Source organism: Macaca thibetana, chromosome 15, assembly GCF_024542745.1.
Source record: "Macaca thibetana thibetana isolate TM-01 chromosome 15, ASM2454274v1, whole genome shotgun sequence".
Lineage (NCBI taxonomy): Eukaryota > Metazoa > Chordata > Mammalia > Primates > Cercopithecidae > Macaca > Macaca thibetana.
Genome location: NC_065592.1, coordinates 16,053,788 through 16,071,479, shown reverse-complemented (window position 1 = coordinate 16,071,479; position 17,692 = coordinate 16,053,788). Strand labels below are relative to the sequence as shown.

General features: G+C 39.0%; 1 protein-coding gene across 1 annotated transcript; it reads left to right on the top strand.

The window, feature by feature from the left end:
* The first annotated feature begins 15,596 nt into the window (after window positions 1–15,596).
* On the top strand, window positions 15,597–16,680 carry LOC126937239 (olfactory receptor 1Q1). Its single transcript, XM_050760673.1, has one exon. The coding sequence runs from the start codon at window positions 15,677–15,679 to the stop codon at window positions 16,619–16,621; it is 945 nt and encodes a 314-aa protein (XP_050616630.1). The 5' UTR covers window positions 15,597–15,676; the 3' UTR covers window positions 16,622–16,680.
* Window positions 16,681–17,692: the final 1,012 nt, after the last annotated feature.

Sequence of the window (17,692 nt, the reverse complement as noted above, 5' to 3'; positions counted from 1 at the left end):
TGCTTGTGATTTTTGCACATTAATTTTGTATCCTGAGACTTTGCTGAAGTTGCTTATCAGCTTAAGGAGATTTTGGGCTGAGACAATGGGGTTTTCTAAATATACATTCATGTCATCTGCAAAGAGGGAGAATTTGACTTCTTCTTTTGCTAACTGAATACCCTTGATTTCTTTCTCTTGCCTGATTGCCCCAGCCAGAACTTCCAACACGATGTTGAATAGGAGTGGTGAGAGAGGGCATCCCTGTCTTGTGCCAGTTTTCAAAGGGAATTTTTCCAGTTTTTGCCCATTCAGTATGATATTGGCTGTGGGTTTGTCATAAATAGCTCTTATGATTTTGAGGTACGTTCCATGAATACCGAATTTATTGAGCGTTTTTAGCATGAAGGGCTGTTGAATTTTGTCAAAAGCCTTTTCGGCATCTATTGAGATAATAATGTGGTTCTTGTCTTTGGTTCTGTTTATATGCTGGATTATGTTTATTGATTTGCGAATGTTGAACCAGCCTTGCATGCCAGGGATGAAGCCCACTTGATCATGGTGGATAAGCTTTTTGATGTGCTGCTGAATCTGGTTTGCCAGTATTTTGTTGAGGATTTTTGCATCGATGTTCATCAGGGATATTGGTCTAAAATTCTCTTTTTTTGTTGTGTCTCTGCCAGGCTTTGGTATCAGGATGATGTTGGCCTCATAAAATGAGTTAGGGAGGATTCCCTCTTTTTCTATTGATTAGAATAGTTTCATAAGGAATGGTACCAGCTCCTCCGTGTACCTCTGGTAGAATTCAGCTGTGAATCCATCTGGTCCTGGACTTTTTTTGGTTGGTAGGCTATTAATTATTGCCTCAATTTCAGAGCCTGCTATTGGTCTATTCAGGGATTCAACTTCTTCCTGGTTTAGTCTTGGAAGAGTGTAAGTGTCCAGGAAATTACCCATTTCTTCTAGATTTTCTAGTTTATTTGGGTAGAGGTGTTTATAGTATTCTCTGATGGTAGTTTGTATTTCTGTGGGGTTGGTGGTGATATCCCCTTTATCATTTTTTATTGCATCTATTTGATTCTTCTCTCTTTTCTTCTTTATTTGTCTTGCTAGCGGTCTGTCAATTTTGTTGATCTATTCAAAAAACCAACTCCTGGATTCATTGATTTTTTGGAGGGTTTTTTGTGTCTCTATCTCCTTCAGTTCTGCTCTGATCTTAGTTATTTCTTGCCTTCTGCTAGGTTTTGAATGTGTTTGCTCTTGCTTCTCTAGTTCTTTTAATTGTGATGTTAGAGTGTCAATTTTAGATCTTTCCTCCTTTCTCTGGTGGGCATTTAGTGCTATAAATTTCCCTCTACACACTGCTTTAAATGTGTCCCAGAGATTCTGGTATGTTGTATCTTTGTTCTCATTGGTTTCAAAGAACATCTTTATTTCTGCCTTCATTTCGTTATGTACCCAGTAGTCATTCAGGAGCAGGTTGTTCAGTTTCCATGTAGTTGAGCGGTTTTGATTGAGTTTCTTAGTCCTGAGTTCTAGTTTGATTGCACTGTGGTCTGAGAGACTGTTCGTTATAATTTCTGTTCTTGTAGATTTGCTGAGGAGTGCTTTACTTCCAATTATGTGGTCAATTTTGGAATAAGTGCGATGTGGTGCTGAGAAGAATGTATATTCTGTTGATTTGGGGTGGAGAGTTCTATAGATGTCTATTAGGTCTGCTTGCTGCAGAGATGAGTTCAATTCCTGGATATCCTTGTTAACTTTCTGTCTCGTTGATCTGTCCCTTACTCCTTATATGAAAATTAATTCAAGATGGATTAGAGACTTAAATGTTAGACCTAATACCAAAAAAACCCTAGAGGAAAACCTAGGTAGTACCATTCAGGACACAGGCATGGGCAAAGACTTCATGTCTAAAACACCAAAAGCAATGGCAGCAAAAGCCAAAATTGACAAATGGGATCTCATTAAACTAAAGAGCTTCTGCACTGCAAAAGAAACTACCATCAGAGTGAACAGGCAACCTACAGAATGGGAGAATATTTTTCCAATCTACTCATCTGACAAAGGGCTAATATCCAGAACCTACAAAGGACTCCAACAAATTTACAAGAAAAAAACAAACAACCCCATCAAAACATGGGCAAAGGATATGAACAGACATTTCTCAAAAGATGACATTCATACAGCCAACAGACACATGAAAAAATGCTCATCACTGGCCATCAGAGAAATGCAAATCAAAACCACCATGAGATACCATCTCACACCAGTTAGAATGGTGATCATTAAAAAGTCAGGAAACAACAGGTGCTGAAGAGGATGTGGAGAAATAGGAACACTTTTACACTGTTGGTGGGATTGTAAACTAGTTCAACCATTATGGAAAACAGTTTGGCGATTCCTCAAGGATCTAGAACTAGATGTACCATATGACCCAGCCATCCCATTACTGGGTATATACCCAAAGGATTATAAATCATGCTGCTATAAGGACACATGCACACGTATGTTCATTGCGGCACTATTGACAATAGCAAAGACTTGGAATCAACCCAAATGTCCATCAGTGACAGACTGGATTAAGAAAATGTGGCACATATACACCATGGAATACTATGCAGCCATAAAAAAGGATGAGTTTGTGTCCTTTGTAGGGACATGGATGCAGCTAGAAACCATCATTCTTAGCAAACTATCACAAGAACAGAAAACGAAACACCGCATGTTCTCACTCATAGGTGGGAACTGAACAATGAGATCAGTTGGACTTGGGAAGGGGAACATCACACTCCGGGGCCTATCATGGGGAGAGGCAGGGGGAGAGGGATTGCATTGGGAGTTATACCTGATGTAAATGACGAGTTGATGGGTGCTGACGAGTTGATGGGTGCAGCACAGCAACATGGCACAAGTATACATATGTAACAAACCTGCACGTTATGCACATGTACCCTAGAACTTGAAGTATAATAATAATAATAAATTAATTTTAAAAAAAAGAATTATCCTATTGCAGATTTCAAGACAACAGTGTTAGCAAACTGGTCAATGAAAAGAAAAGTGTAATTCAGTGAATTGCATTCACACATCACAAGGCAGTTTCTCAAATGCTTCTTTCCAGATTTTATGTGAGGCTATTTCCTTTTTCACTATAGGCCTCAATGCACTCCCATATATCACTTTGCAGATTGCATGAAAACAGTGTTAGCAAACTGTTCGTGAAGAGAAAGGTGTATCTCTGTGAGTTGATTTCACACATCCCAAACAAGTTTCTCCGAAAGCTTCTTTCTTGTGTTTATTTGAGGACATTTCCATTGTCACCGTAAGCTTCAATGCGATCCAAAATATCCCTTCTCCGATTCTCCAAAAACCGTGGTAACAGACTGCTCCATGGAATGAAAGTGTAACTCTGTGAGATGAATTCAAATACCAGGAAACAGATTCTCAGCTTCTTTCCAGTTTTTATCAGGAGGATATTTCCTTTTCCACCATAGCCCTGAAGGCGCTCCCAAATATCACCTTGCGGATTCCACAAAAAGAGTGTTAGCAAACTGTTTCATGAAGAGAAAGGTGTATCTCTGTGAGGTGAATTCACAAATCATCAACAGGTTTCTCAGAAAGCTTCTTTCTAGTTTTTATCTGAGGATATTTCCTGTTCCACCAAAGCCCTCCATGAGCTCCCAAATATCACTATGCGGGTTCCTCGAAAACAGTGTTAGCAAACTGTTCATGTAGAGAAAGGTGTATCTTTGTGAGTTCATTTCACACATCACCAACAAGTTTCTCAGAAAGCTTCTTTCTCATGTTTATTTGAGGACATTTCCTTTGTCAGCGTAGGCTTCAATGCGATCCAAAGTATCCCTTCTCAGATTCCCCAAAAACCGTGGTAACAGACTGCTTGCTGCAGGGGAAGAAAGTGTAACTCTTTGAGATGAATTCACACATCACAAAGCAGTTTCTTAGAAAGCTTCATTCTCCTTTTTATCTGATGATATATCCTTTGTCACCATAAGCTTCATTGCACTAAGAATTATCCTACTGCAGATTTCGGGACAACAGTGTTAGCAAACTGATCAATGAAAAGTGTAACTCTGTGAGTTGCATTCACACATCACAATGCAGTTTCTCAGAATGCTTCTTTCCAGTTTTTATCTGAGGATATTTCCTTTTTCACCATAGGCCTCAAGGCGCTCTCAAATATCACTTTGCAGATTCCACGAAAACAGTGTTAGCAAACTGCTTCTTGAAGATAAAGGTGTAACTCTGAGAGATGAATTCAAACATCACAAAGAAGTCTCTCAGAAAGCTAAAGCTTCTTTCTAGTTTTTATTTGATGATATTTCCTCTGTCAGCGTCGGCTTCAGTGCGAGCAAAAATATCCCTTCTCAGAATCCCCAAAAAAGGGGTAGCAGACTGTTCCATGAAACGAAAGTGTAACTCTGTGACATGAATTCACATATCAGAAAGCAGTTTCTCAGAAAGCTTATTTCTACTTTTTATCTGATGATATTTCCTTTTTCACCATAAGTTTCATTGCGCTAAGTATTATCCTATTGCAGATTTCAAGACAACAGTGTGCCCAAACTGATCAATGAAAAGTGTAACTCAGTGAATTGCATTCACATATCTCAATGCAGTTTCTCAGAATGCTTCTTTCCAGATTTTATCTGAGGCTATTTCTTTTTTCACTATAGGCCTCAATGCGCTCCCAAGTAACACTTTGCAGAATGCAGGAAATCAGTATTAGCAAACCGTTCATGAAGAGAAAGGTGTATCTCTGTGAGTTGATTTCACACATCACAAACAGGTTTCTCAGAAGGCTTCTTTCTCGTGATTATTTGAGGACATTTCCTTTGTCAGCGTAGTCTTCAAAGCTATCCAAAATATCCCTTCTCAGATTCCCCCAAAACCATGGTAACAGACTGCTGCATGAAACGAATGTGTAAGTGTGTGAGATGAATTGAAGTATCAGAAAACAGTTTCTCAGAAAGCTTCTTTCTCCTTTTTATCTGAGGTTATATCCTTCCTCACCATAAGCTTCATTGCACTAATAAACATCCTATTGCACATTTCAAGACAACAATGTTAGCAAACTGATCAATGAAAAATGAAACTCTGTGAGTTGCATTCACACATCACAATGCAGTTTCTCAGAATGCTTTTTTCCAGTTTTTTCTGAAGATATTTACTTTTTCACCATAGGCCTCCATGATCTCCCAAATATCATTTTGCAGATTCCACAAAAACAGTGTAAGCAAACTGCTTCATGAAGAGAAAGGTGAATCTCTGTGAGATGAACGCAGACATCAGAAAGCAGTTTCTCAGAAAGCTTCTTTCTAGTTGTTATCTGAGGATATTTCCTTTTTCAAAATAGCCCTCAGGGGCGGAGCAAGATGGCCGAATAGGAAATAGCTCCAGTCTCCAACTCCCAGCGCGAGTGACACAGAAGACCGGTGATTTCTGCATTTTCAACTGAGGTACTGGGTTCATCTCACTGGGGAGTGCCGGACGATCGGTGCTGGTCAGCTGCTGCAGCCCGACCAGCGAGAGCTGAAGCAGGGCGAGGCATCGCCTCACCTGGGAAGCGCAAGGGGGAAGGGAATCCATGAGAGACAGGGATAAAAGAAGGCAAATATCAAAGTGAAGAGAAGAGAGCATCAGGACTCTGATAGCTAGGGAAACAACAGGAGACAGCAGAGCCAGGGAAGGTCAAAAAATCTGCTATAAAAGGGCAGATAGTATTATATATATTCATTTTTATATATTTTATATATATAAAATTCATTTTTATATATTTTATATATATAAAATTCATTTTTATATATTTTAGAGACAGGGGTCTCACTATATTGCCCTGGTCAGATTCAAACTTCTGTGCTCTAGCAATTCTCCTGCCCCAGCCTCCCCAGTAGTGAAAACTACAGGTGCATGTGACAGTGCCCAGCAGTATTAATTATTTAAGGGAAAAATATATTGAGTTGGGAAAGAGTGAGAGCAGGAGGCCAGACCTGTTAAGTCTCCTTCAGATCAGAATTCCCCAGAATATTGGAATTTTCACCTACATTCACAACCTTCTTAGAGTCACTCAAATTTTATGTGTGGAGAAATCAAGGAAACTAAAGGCTTAGTGACTTGCCTAACACATGGCATTAGAGTTCATGTTTTACATTATTCTACCCAATAAAAATATAGAGGTTTCATGCAAAGGACTATATCAGGTGCTACAGACTGAATGTTTGTGTCTCCCCGAAGTTCTTATGTTGAAGCCTAATCACCAACGTAATGGTATTTAGATGTGAGGCTCTTGGGAGGTAATTGGAGTCAGAGGTCATGAGAGTGGAGACCTTCTGAATGACAATAATGATCTTACAAGAAGAGACATGAGAGAGAGATGATCTCTCTCTTGGCCATCTAAGGATACAATGAGAAAGGAGCTAACTATAAGCCAGGAAGTGAGTCCTCACCAGACACAAGATTTAACAGTGCCTTGATCCTAGACTACCCAGTCTCTAGAAAACATGTTTGAAAACACAAAATTACCAGAGTTTCATTTATCAGCAAGGCTGATTCCTAACAGATTCGACTATTAAAAACAAAAGAAAACTATAAGGCAATTAAAAGAACAATAGAAAACAATGAAGAAAAATTCTAACCATTCAGTTATTTTGCTTTGAGTAACTACAGCAAAGAATAAAGGGAGAGGGAGAGTGGAAATTTTCCAAGTTTAAATTTTTTAATTTGAAACTAAGTTTTAGTTTTAAATGTCATTATTTACAATCAGGCTTATGTGATATTTTTAGTGTTTATCAAAAGATTATAATAGCATTGCCAAATACTTAACCTTCTATCATGTTTTATCCACTTTCATCAGTGGATTAGAATAGGATAAATAAGATTTTGATAAGACTTTTAGAGAACATGAAGCTGGGAAAAGAATTGGATATGTTGGGTGAAAGAATCAAGTTTTTAAAAAGTTTCTTAAGGTTGGAATGATGGATCAATTCTGTAAGAAAATAAAATATGGAGGTGAGTAAAATTCGATACTGGTCTGCAAAATGACTTTATACATACAGCACTGGAAAGAGAGACAGGGAAAATGGCAGTATGACAGTGGCATGTATGAGTCAACACTGGATTTTTCATGGCCTTAGTTCATTGATTGCTGTTGAAAAAGTAAACATAATCTTTGATTTCATAAATACAGGTGCAGACCAAAGGAGGGAAACATCTTCTTTCTGCCCTGATAACAACCTGAAGTCTAGGTATTATCCTTGACTTTTCTGACTCTTCCACTCCCTCCATCCTCTCCATCACCACCTATTATCAAGTCTACCTCCAGAACTTCTCTTGAATCTGTTCACTTCTCTTCATCTACTGATGTTCTAATCACCATCAACTCTTTCCTGGATAACCACAATCACTTCCCAACTGGTCCCTTTCCCTCAGTTTTCTGTGCCTGCCTCAGTCTTACAAATTATTCTTCACGTAGAAACCAAGAGAATTTATTAAAAATGCAGATCTTTATGTTCTATGCTGTTATTTATAACCCTTCAGAGGTTTTCCCCGTTGGTGCTAGAATAGAGAACAAGCATGTTTATACAATTGACAAGGCCCCTGGATGGTCCAGACTCTGCGCCTTCACCTCACAACACTGACGTTTTTCCTCTCGTGCTGTTTAACCCTGCTGCCCTCTTTCCATAAATATGTCAAGTTCTTGCTGGCCTTAGGGCCTCCACATAGGTTCCTTCTGCCTGAAATATTTTCTCCTCGTCTTCTTCTTCCTAATTTCCACTCATTATTTGGATCTCAGATGAAGCCTCACTTCCTCACTGCTATGTTCTGAATGTTTATGTCTCCCCAAAATTCTGTTGAAAACTAACCATCAGTGTGATGGTTTTTGAAGGTAGGACCTTCGGGAGGTGATAAGACAATGAGGACAAAGCCCTCATGAATGAGTTTAGTGCCATTATAAAAGAGGCCCCAGAGAGCTGCCTTGACCTTTCCACCATGTAAGGACATGGTGAGAAGTCACCAGTCAGGAATCAGAAAGCAGCTTTCACCAGTGCAGAATCTGCCAGCACCTTGATCTTGGACTTCCCAGCCTCCAGAACTGTGAGAAATATATCTCTATTGTTTATAAGCTACGCAGTTCATGTTTATAAGCTACTGACGTTTGGGCTGCTATAACAAAATAAATACCAAGATTGATGCTGCTATAACAAATACCTAATGTGGAAGCAACTTTGGAACTGGGTAATGGTAGAGGCTGTAAGAATTTTGAAATGCATGCTGGAGAAACCATACATTTCTGTGAATGGACCATAAAGGGCAATTCTGGAGAGGGCTCAGAGGAGAGGAAGGTTGTAGAGCAAGCCTCAGTCTTCTTAGAGAATATCCAAGTGGTTGTAAATAGAAGGTTTATTAAAATATGAGTGTTAAAGGCCATTCTGATGACAAAAATATGCTTGTAAAAGAACATCTATTGTAGCATTGTCTTTGTAAGGCCAGAACGAAGAAGATAAGTAAGTGGCATGAGGGGGAAATGTGGAAATGTTTAGAACTTGTGGTACATCTAATATCCTCTGAAATGCCTTAAAAATAATAATGTAGGTCCAAGAGTGCTATAGGAGGTCCACGATATATTGATGAGAGAAACAAAGAAAGTTCCAGAACAAATGATTCCATTTTTATAAAAACAAAAATTTTTATATCCAAGTTAATTTGTGCATAGAAATTGTCTAAATGGGTACATGTCACAATAATAGCAATTACTCCTAGAGATGAATCAGGTAGGGAATGGTGAGAAACACTCTCACTTTTTATTCAACATATTTCTTACTGCTAATTTTTTTAAAATATAAGTATGTGCCACTAAAAAGCAAATAAGATGCTGCATCTCTAAGAAAGAAATCAGGCAGGGTGACAGTACTTCCCTGCCTTGACCATATCGAAGTTTCTATGGGCTTTCTTATCAAAGCCAAATTTTGGAGGACATGCAGTCAACCCCATGTCCAAACTGATCTCCCAGGCCCTGGCTGCTCTCCTGGGATCAGCTGAGCTGCTAAGCCACAGTCACTAACACTGACACCAGGAGTACTGTCTCATGGGCCTCACTACCCAGAGAAGTTAGTGAGGTTGGACAATGACACATTTGGGACTCTATGCTTGTGAGAACCATGGAATCCATGCAGAAGCATGTGATAAAACATCAGCTCCCAGCACCATCCCCAGAGAGGTCCTCCTGCCCCTGATGAGCAGAAGCACTACCAGGAGTCTGGCAGCTCTACCCCTACTGCCCCTCCCTGATGCCTTTCTTTCTTCTGTGCTTGAAAACTTCCTCTGTCTTCCCTGAGTGGTCAGCTCCATGCTGCTGTCAGAACAAGACATGATGACAGATGTTGCCTGAGGCGGGTTGGGAGAGCCAGGGCCAGTACAGCTGAAGGTAAATATCTGCACTTAGGGGCCTGCACACCAGAGCACAGAAGTTTCTGGACACCTCAGATAATTCTTATATAGTCTTTCAGTAATTTCTGGAGGGAGGACCATCTTTCTCAAAACTGATCCTTTGTACGATCCTGTTGAGTATTGTGAAGTTTGTCTTTGACCTCCTAATCTTCTTGTGTTTTTCCTCCCCTCATCATGCCTCCTCCTCACAGCATCCTCAGACATGCTATGTCTTTATGGACTCTCCCATTTCCCCTTATCAAAACCTATCCACAAAAGATATGAACGATTTATAGGTTGGTGCAAAAGTAATTGCAGTTTTTGCCATTATTTTCAATGGAAGTAATTGAAAATTATTCACTAATACACAGCGAAGAGTAAAATTTTCCCTGAGTCAGAGAAAATAGCTAATAGATTCCAGAGATTTTCAATCCATCAGGGAGGTATTATGAATAATCAGAGTTAGGTGACCCAGAAATCATCACTGGACATGGTTGTTCACTGTGTCTTCTCTTAACAACTGACCCAGATTTTCTTCCCACTTCTGAGAAACTCAGAGACTTTATTAAGTCATGTTATCCCAGTGTCTCCTCTACTTACAAAGGGCAGTTTATGGATCCGATTGCTAGCAGTTATAGAAAGCTATTCTGGGAGAGCAAAGGATAGGAAATCCAGGTTCCCACAGAAATTTAAAATAAACAACTTCTCACTGTTTCTTGGGACATTTAAAGGGCCTTCATGTCTATAGTCTCTTCTGATATTCTTTGATATCAAGCTTCTGCATTGAAAGCAGTTATTATTCTTCCCATTCCCCAGATGAAGAAGCTGAGGCTCCCGAGAAAGGAAGCGGTTTTCCCAATGTTTCAGAACATTTTCGTGGCAGACCCGGGACCAGAGCCCAGATAGAAAATGGAAATTTCCCGGGTCAAGCTCCACTCCTACACACAACATTACTGTTTTATTTTAAAATTCACTTCCTTTTATAAAGTAATGCTCTCCTCTTTGAGTTCCCCATTCTTAGTCTCCTGCTTCCTTGTCCACACCACACTCCTCCTCTCTGCCATAAGGGCCCATATGCTGCACTATAGGTCAGATAGGATGATTTCTGCCAGCCATGAGGAAGACAAGGAGGACTCTAAGTTTCTAGGCAGCTACCCACCATCCGCTTCTGGGACTCTCTCTACCTTTTTGAGTAGCTGTGTCACAAGAGGTACATGGACATTGCCCAGGTAGCATCTGGGCACAGGCTACTGACTGTCAAGTAGAGCTCAGTCCGCTCACAGGCCTTTCCGAAGATCTGGAAAGAAAGATAAATCTCATGTTTCCTAAACCATAAACTCAGGGCCACCTGACGCCCAGCCCTGCAGGCTAGAAATGTGAATCTTCATTTGAAGAATCCAATTACAATGCCACATTTTAAGAGAAAACCAGCACAGGGAAGGAATGGAAGGTGTTTTCCATTCCATTCCAACAAGCTATTAAGTCATGTTATCCCAGTGCCTCCTCTATTTACAAAGGGCACTTTATGGATCTGATTGCTAGCAGTTACAGAAAGCTATTCTGGGATATCAAAGGATAGGAGACACAGGTTCTCACAGAAATTTAAAATAAACAACTTCTCACTGTTAAATTGGTGAGGTCGGAGAGGAAGAGTTAGACAGACTGATGATCAACCTGGATCTAACTCTAATCTCTTTGACCCTGAGAAAGTTAATTCATCTCCCTCATCCTCAGTTTCATGATCTCAGTATGGGAATCATAATATCTATGCTTAGTTTTATAATGAGGATTAAACTAGAAAAAATATGATGGGTGCTTATCATTGTCCAATGCACAAGATAGCACAGTAGAAAAGAAGGAAACAAAGAGGAAAATAGAAGCTAGAATAGCAAGAGAAAACTTAAGAAGTAGCATAGCCCCACGGTTGAGAGCATAGGCTTTGAGGTCAGACAGAGCTGAATCCAAATTTCATTTCTACCACTTACTAAATCTGTGACCTTGAGCATGTCACAGGACCCTTCCAAGCTTCAATTTCTTCTTATAAAGTGGAGCTAACACCTATGTCACAGAATTGCTGTGATCACATGAAAAACATATATACAGCTCTTAGAATAATTCCTGGTATATAGTAAGTGCTCAGTAAATGTGCACTTTTATTTTACATATTTGTCCCCTTGAACTGTACATAGTGGCATCCTTTAGCTTGAGGCGTGAAAGCAGACAGACTAGGAATGATAAATTCTATTCTGTGAAGAAGAAACTAAATAAGTGAAATAGGCAGTCAGGCACATATGAGCCCTAGTGGTTCCCAGACATAAGTGTGAAGTCGTCACCACTTACTACTAAGTTATACTGAGCGAATCACTTCACCTCCCTAAGCCTTGGTATTCTCATATATAAAATAAGGATAGTAAGTGATTGTGGCTAGGACATACAACTAGACAAATAATGAGATTGCTATATGGATTATCTGAGATATGTGTAAAAGTGCCTTACATAGGAAAAATTCTTAACTGCTGGCACTTTTTCCTCCCAACAACCAAATTGCACAGTCTAAGAATTCTTATAGCCATAAACACATTTTATTTGTGGGCTGCCAACTCTGATCTCTACCCAAAAAGATTATTTGGTTATTATTTATGACCAGATTAAATCATTATGACTACCCTGTGATGAAAAATCAGACTCTTAGAATATTGCTTAGTTCTGGAAATGACATTTTAAGGACAGATGCAAAGTGAACAGCTTCACAGTAGAAACCTGGATGGCAGAAAAACCTGGAGACTCTATGTTTAACAAGACTGAAAAAAAAATCGCCAGCATTTACTGAATATTTTCCACAAAGCAGGTACTCTCATTTAATCCTTGTAACAACCTTAAGAGTAATAAACTATAAAAATCCCCATTTGACAGAGGAGAAAATGAAGGCTGGGCTTTTAACCACTGCACAGTGCTGCACGTTTCTTTTTCTCAAGGGCTGTCATGGTGAAGAATGACAGACTTGCTGTGTGAGATCCCAGAGGACCAACCTCATTCTGCGAGACAGAAATGAGAGGCAATCATACTTTAGCTTCTCCTGTTAAAAAAAAAAAAAATTCTGACAACTAGAGCTTCCTGCCCCTAAAAGCATTCAAGGGGAGAAAGGATGTTTATTTCCCCAGGATCCTATAAAAAGAGACTGAAAATTGATTGAGAAGTTGGGTCAAGTTCTTATGCTTTAAGACCCATGCACTTTTAAAAACAGGCATATAAAATTATTCATTTGATGATTAAATAGCTATAAGTATATAATACATGGAGTGTTGTACTTTTAAAATAAAACTTTACATTATTTCTTAAAATGTACCCAATGGCATCTAAACACAGAGTGATTTGATAATCACATCGGTCATTTTTAAAATGCAAGAACAAAGTCATCAGTAAAAGCTGTACATTTTACATCATTCCTTCTCCATTTAAACATGTATTTCCATTCTTCTCCTATACAAATTTTATTTTATTTTATTTTTTATTTATTATTACTATTATACTTTAAGTTCTAGGGTACATGTGGATAACGTGCAGGTTTCTTACTTATGTATACTTGTGCCATGTGGGTGTGCTGCAACCATCAACTCGTCAGCACCCATCAACTCGTCATTTACATCAGGTATAACTCCCAATGCAATCCCTCTCCCCTGGCCCCTCCCCATGATAGGCCCCGGTGTGTGATGTTCCCCTTCCCGAGTCCAAGTGATCTCATTGTTCAGTTCCCACCTATGAGTGAGAACATGCGGTGTTTCGTTTTCTGTTCTTGTGATAGTTTGCTAAGAATGATGGTTTCTAGCTGCATCCATGTCCCTACAAAGGACACAAACTCATCCTTTTTTATGGCTGCATAGTATTCCATGGTGTATATGTGCCACATTTTCTTTATCCAGTCTGTCACTGATGGACATTTGGGTTGATTCCAAGTCTTTGCTATTGTGAATAGTGCCGCAATAAACATACATGTGCGTGTGTCTTTATAACAGCATGATTTATAATCCTTTGGGTATATACCCAGTAATGGGATGGCTGGGTCATATGGTACATCTAGTTCTAGATCCTTGAGGAATCGCCATACTGTTTTCCATACTGGTTGAACTAGTTTACAATCCCACCAACAGTGTAAAAGTGTTCCTATTTCTCCACATCCTCTCCAGCACCTGTTGTTTCCTGACTTTTTAATGATCGCCATTCTAACTGGTGTGAGATGGCATCTCATTGTGGTTTTGATTTGCATTTCTCTGATGGCCAGTGATGATGAGCATTTTTTCATGTGTCTGTTGGCTGTATGAATGTCTTCTTTTGAGAAATGTCTGTTCATATCCTTTGCCCACTTTTTGATGGGGTTGTTTGTTTTTTTCTTGTAAATTTGTTTGAGTCCTTTGTAGGTTCTGGATATTAGCCCTTTGTCAGATGAGTAGATTGCAAAAATTTTCTCCCATTCTGTAGGCTGCCTGTTCACTCTGATGGTAGTTTCCTTTGCTGTGCAGAAGCTCTTTAGTTTAATGAGATCCCATTTGTCAATTTTGGCTTTTGCTGCCGTTGCTTTTGGTGTTTTAGACATGAAGTCTTTGCCCATGCCTATGTCCTGAATGGTACTACCTAGGTTTTCCTCTAGGATTTTTATGGTATTAGGTCTAACATTTAAGTCTCTAATCCATCTTGAATTAATTTTCGTATAAGAAGTAAGGAAAGGATCCAGTTTCAGCTTTCTACTTATGGCTAGCCAATTTTCCCAGCACCATTTATTAAATAGGGAATCCTTTCCCCATTTCTTGTTTTTCTGAGGTTTGTCAAAGATCAGATGGCTGTAGATGTGTGGTATTATTTCTGAGGACTCTGTTCTGTTCTATTGGTCTATATCTCTGTTTTGGTACCAGTACCATGCTGTTTTGGTGACTGTAGCCTTGTAGTATAGTTTGAAGTCAAGTAACATGATGCTTCCAGCTTTGTTCTTTTTACTTAGGATTGTCTTGGAGATGCGGGCTCTTTTTTGGTTCCACATGAACTTTAAAGCAGTTTTTTCCAAATCTGTGAAGAAACTCATTGGTAGCTTCATGGGTATCCTGTTGCAATAAACTTTTATGCTGGAAAGTCTCTTATAATCACCTGTATTACTTTTCACAATAAAGAATAAAAGTTTTTTTTATTTCTAATGACCACAAAATTTTCTTAAAATAATTGTGAAAAATCATCTCCATTGAGTTATTATCACAATTATTACTAGTTCAAATAACTGACCAAAACTATGTAATTGTTAGCTTCAATAACATTAAGTTGCCAATGTTCACCTATTTTGATCTACAAAAATGGTAATTTCATATGGTAATATATCACAAACTTTGAAAATAATTCTTATATCTAAATAATAAGATTTTAATTAAAGGCATCTAGTAGGAGATTTTTTACTTCATATATCTAAAAATGAGTATTACTTATTACTAAAATCAGTCAAAATCAACATCAATTATATTACCGTTTAGGTTTCATTTGTTACATAGGAAACAAGATTATGCATTAGGTGACATCATTAATATAAGACAGGTTTAGAAAAGAGAAATGTGGAAATTGAGGATCTAGAAAATTATTTTCCTAAAACCATTATCTTTTTACTGAGAAGTCTCTGGATATCAGCCAGAGTATGTGTCCCCCAAAGTGAAAATTGCTGAACCAAATGACCTCTGATCTCCCTTTCAGCAGGCAGATTCCTTGGTTATATAACTCATCAACAGGTCTTATTATCATGAATAAGACGGCTTGGTTTTAATCTGGAGAGTCATGTTATATAGTGGTTAATAGTATAATCTTTGGCACCAGATAAATGTGACTTAAATTCATATTTTCTTCTTTATGAATTTAAACTTTCCGTCCCTGTTTTCAAATTTATAAAAGTGAAATAATAATAGTAGTAGTAGTAGTAATAGCCTCATAGAGTTGATTTAAATATGATAACACAGAAAAGTCCCTGGTTTAAGGTAAATGTTCTGAAAATGTTAGCTATGGGGATATTAGGTAGGTGCAAAAGTAATTGTGGTTTTTAGCCAAATTTTTAATAATGATGATGTTAATGAAAAATCCATATTATTTTGGAAAAGTCACAATCACTTAATCCCTTTATTAGCACCATGTTTATTTTACACTGGGGCACAACAGTGACTAACTAAACAGCCTGCCCGTATGTCCAAGTCTATAGAAATAATTATTTTTGTTCTTATGGCAACAGATGGACAATAGCAATTGGACCAGTGTATCCCATTTTGTTCTCTTGGGCATTTCCACCCACCCAGAAGAGCGAATCCCACTCTTCCTTGTTTTTTCACTCATGTACACAATCAACATTTCTGGCAACTTGGCCATCATCACACTGATTCTCTCTGCTCCACGCCTCCACATCCCTATGTACATCTTCCTCAGTAATTTGGCCTTGACAGACATCTGCTTCACCTCCACCATGGTCCCCAAGATGCTGCAGAATATTTTCTCCCCTACAAAGGTAATTTCCTACACAGGCTGTTTAGCCCAAACTTATTTCTTCATTTGCTTCACAGCCATGGAAAACTTCATCCTGGCTGTGATGGCCTATGACAGGTACATCGCCATCTGCAACCCTTTCCACTACCCTATGATCCTGACTAGGATGCTGTGTGTGAAGATGGTGATGATGTGCCATGCCCTCTCCCACCTTCATGCACTGCTGCACACCTTTTTCATGGGCCGACTAATCTTCTGTGCAGATAAGAGAATCCCTCACTTCTTCTGTGACCTCTATGCTCTGATGAAGATCTCCTGCACCAGTACCTACCTCAACACCCTGATGATTCACACAGAAGGTGCTGTTGTAATCAGTGGAGCTCTGGCCTTCATTACTGCCTCCTATGCCTGCATCATTTTGGTGGTCCTCCGGATCCCCTCAGCCAAGGGCAAGTGGAAAGCCTTTTCTACCTGTGGCTCCCACCTCACTGTGGTAGCCATATTCTATGGCACCCTCAGTTGGGTCTACTTCTGGCCCCTTTCCAGCTATTCAGTGACCAAGGGTTGCATTGTAACAGTTGTGTACACAGTGGTGACTCCCATGCTGAACCCCTTCATCTATAGCCTGAGGAATGGGGATGTCAAGGGAGCATTCATGAAATGGATGAGCAGAATGCAGACATTTTTCTTCAGATAAAACCCCAAACACAGTTCAGAGGTTTACCTATGATTCTGGAGAAATAATGTTGTGCCTCACAGATCTGCTTTCTTTAGAACTTTCTGTGTGTGAAGAAATATCTAAGTTAGCTATATATCATGTATTTTCTCATTGGATATTACCCAGAGAAATCTATTAAATCCAAAGTACATAAAACAAAAAAGAGCCACCATGTACTTAGTGTAAAACACAAGCATTTCTTTAACTATAATTAACAGTGTTCTCTGCAACTAAACACTAGGGCTGTAACTCTCAGAGTTCTTAGATGTAGGCAATAGAAACTGATTCTGGCTTATGCATGCAGCAAATGAGTTTCTTGAAAAGATACGTGGAGTTCATGCATTTCCAAGGCTAGGGAACTACACTCAAGAAAAATGACAAGAATAATAAAGGTCATATCATAAGAACCACAGTGAAAATCAAATCTCAGAACCAGTCTGATGAGGACACTACTATTGCCACCAAACTGTATTCACTGCAGCTTGTACCTCCTCCTATACTACCTGCAGTAGTCACTGGGCATAGTCCTTGAAGGTCTATAAACTACTTATTACCACATCCAGAAAGAACTGTCCACTTCTTATTCTTTTCACTACTATGCCTAGATTCAAAATAACGTGTTGCATCTGACTGGTCAAGAATTTTGTCACCAACACATCCCCTAGCTGCCAGGAAAACTGGGAGAGCAATATTGGTGCTTTTATTTTCTATAAGTTTATAGAAGTCAGGTGAAATGGGGTAACTACTCCAATATAAGAAGAGGAACATAATGATAATGTCTACTCTTTGGAGTCAGAAATTATAGATGCTCCACAATGAAGCACTGTGATGCTTGCCAATTTGCATTTTTCTTAACCTGCTTTACCTGCACTACTCAGGGATAAATCAAACTCCTTTTGCCTCAGCATGTTCCTGATCTCTTCTGTAGTTGATATGTGGGACTGGTCTAATAGTGGGTGAAAATTGTCTTCTGACCAATTGATACTGGGCATGAAGAACAGGTTCAAGCACCAAGAGTCTGTTAAAATGTTGATTCCTCAATATTATTAA

Coding starts and splice junctions, on each gene's coding strand:
- LOC126937239 (XM_050760673.1), top strand. CDS start 15,677: ATGGACAATAGCAATTGGACCAGTGTATCCCATTTTGTTCTCTTGGGC.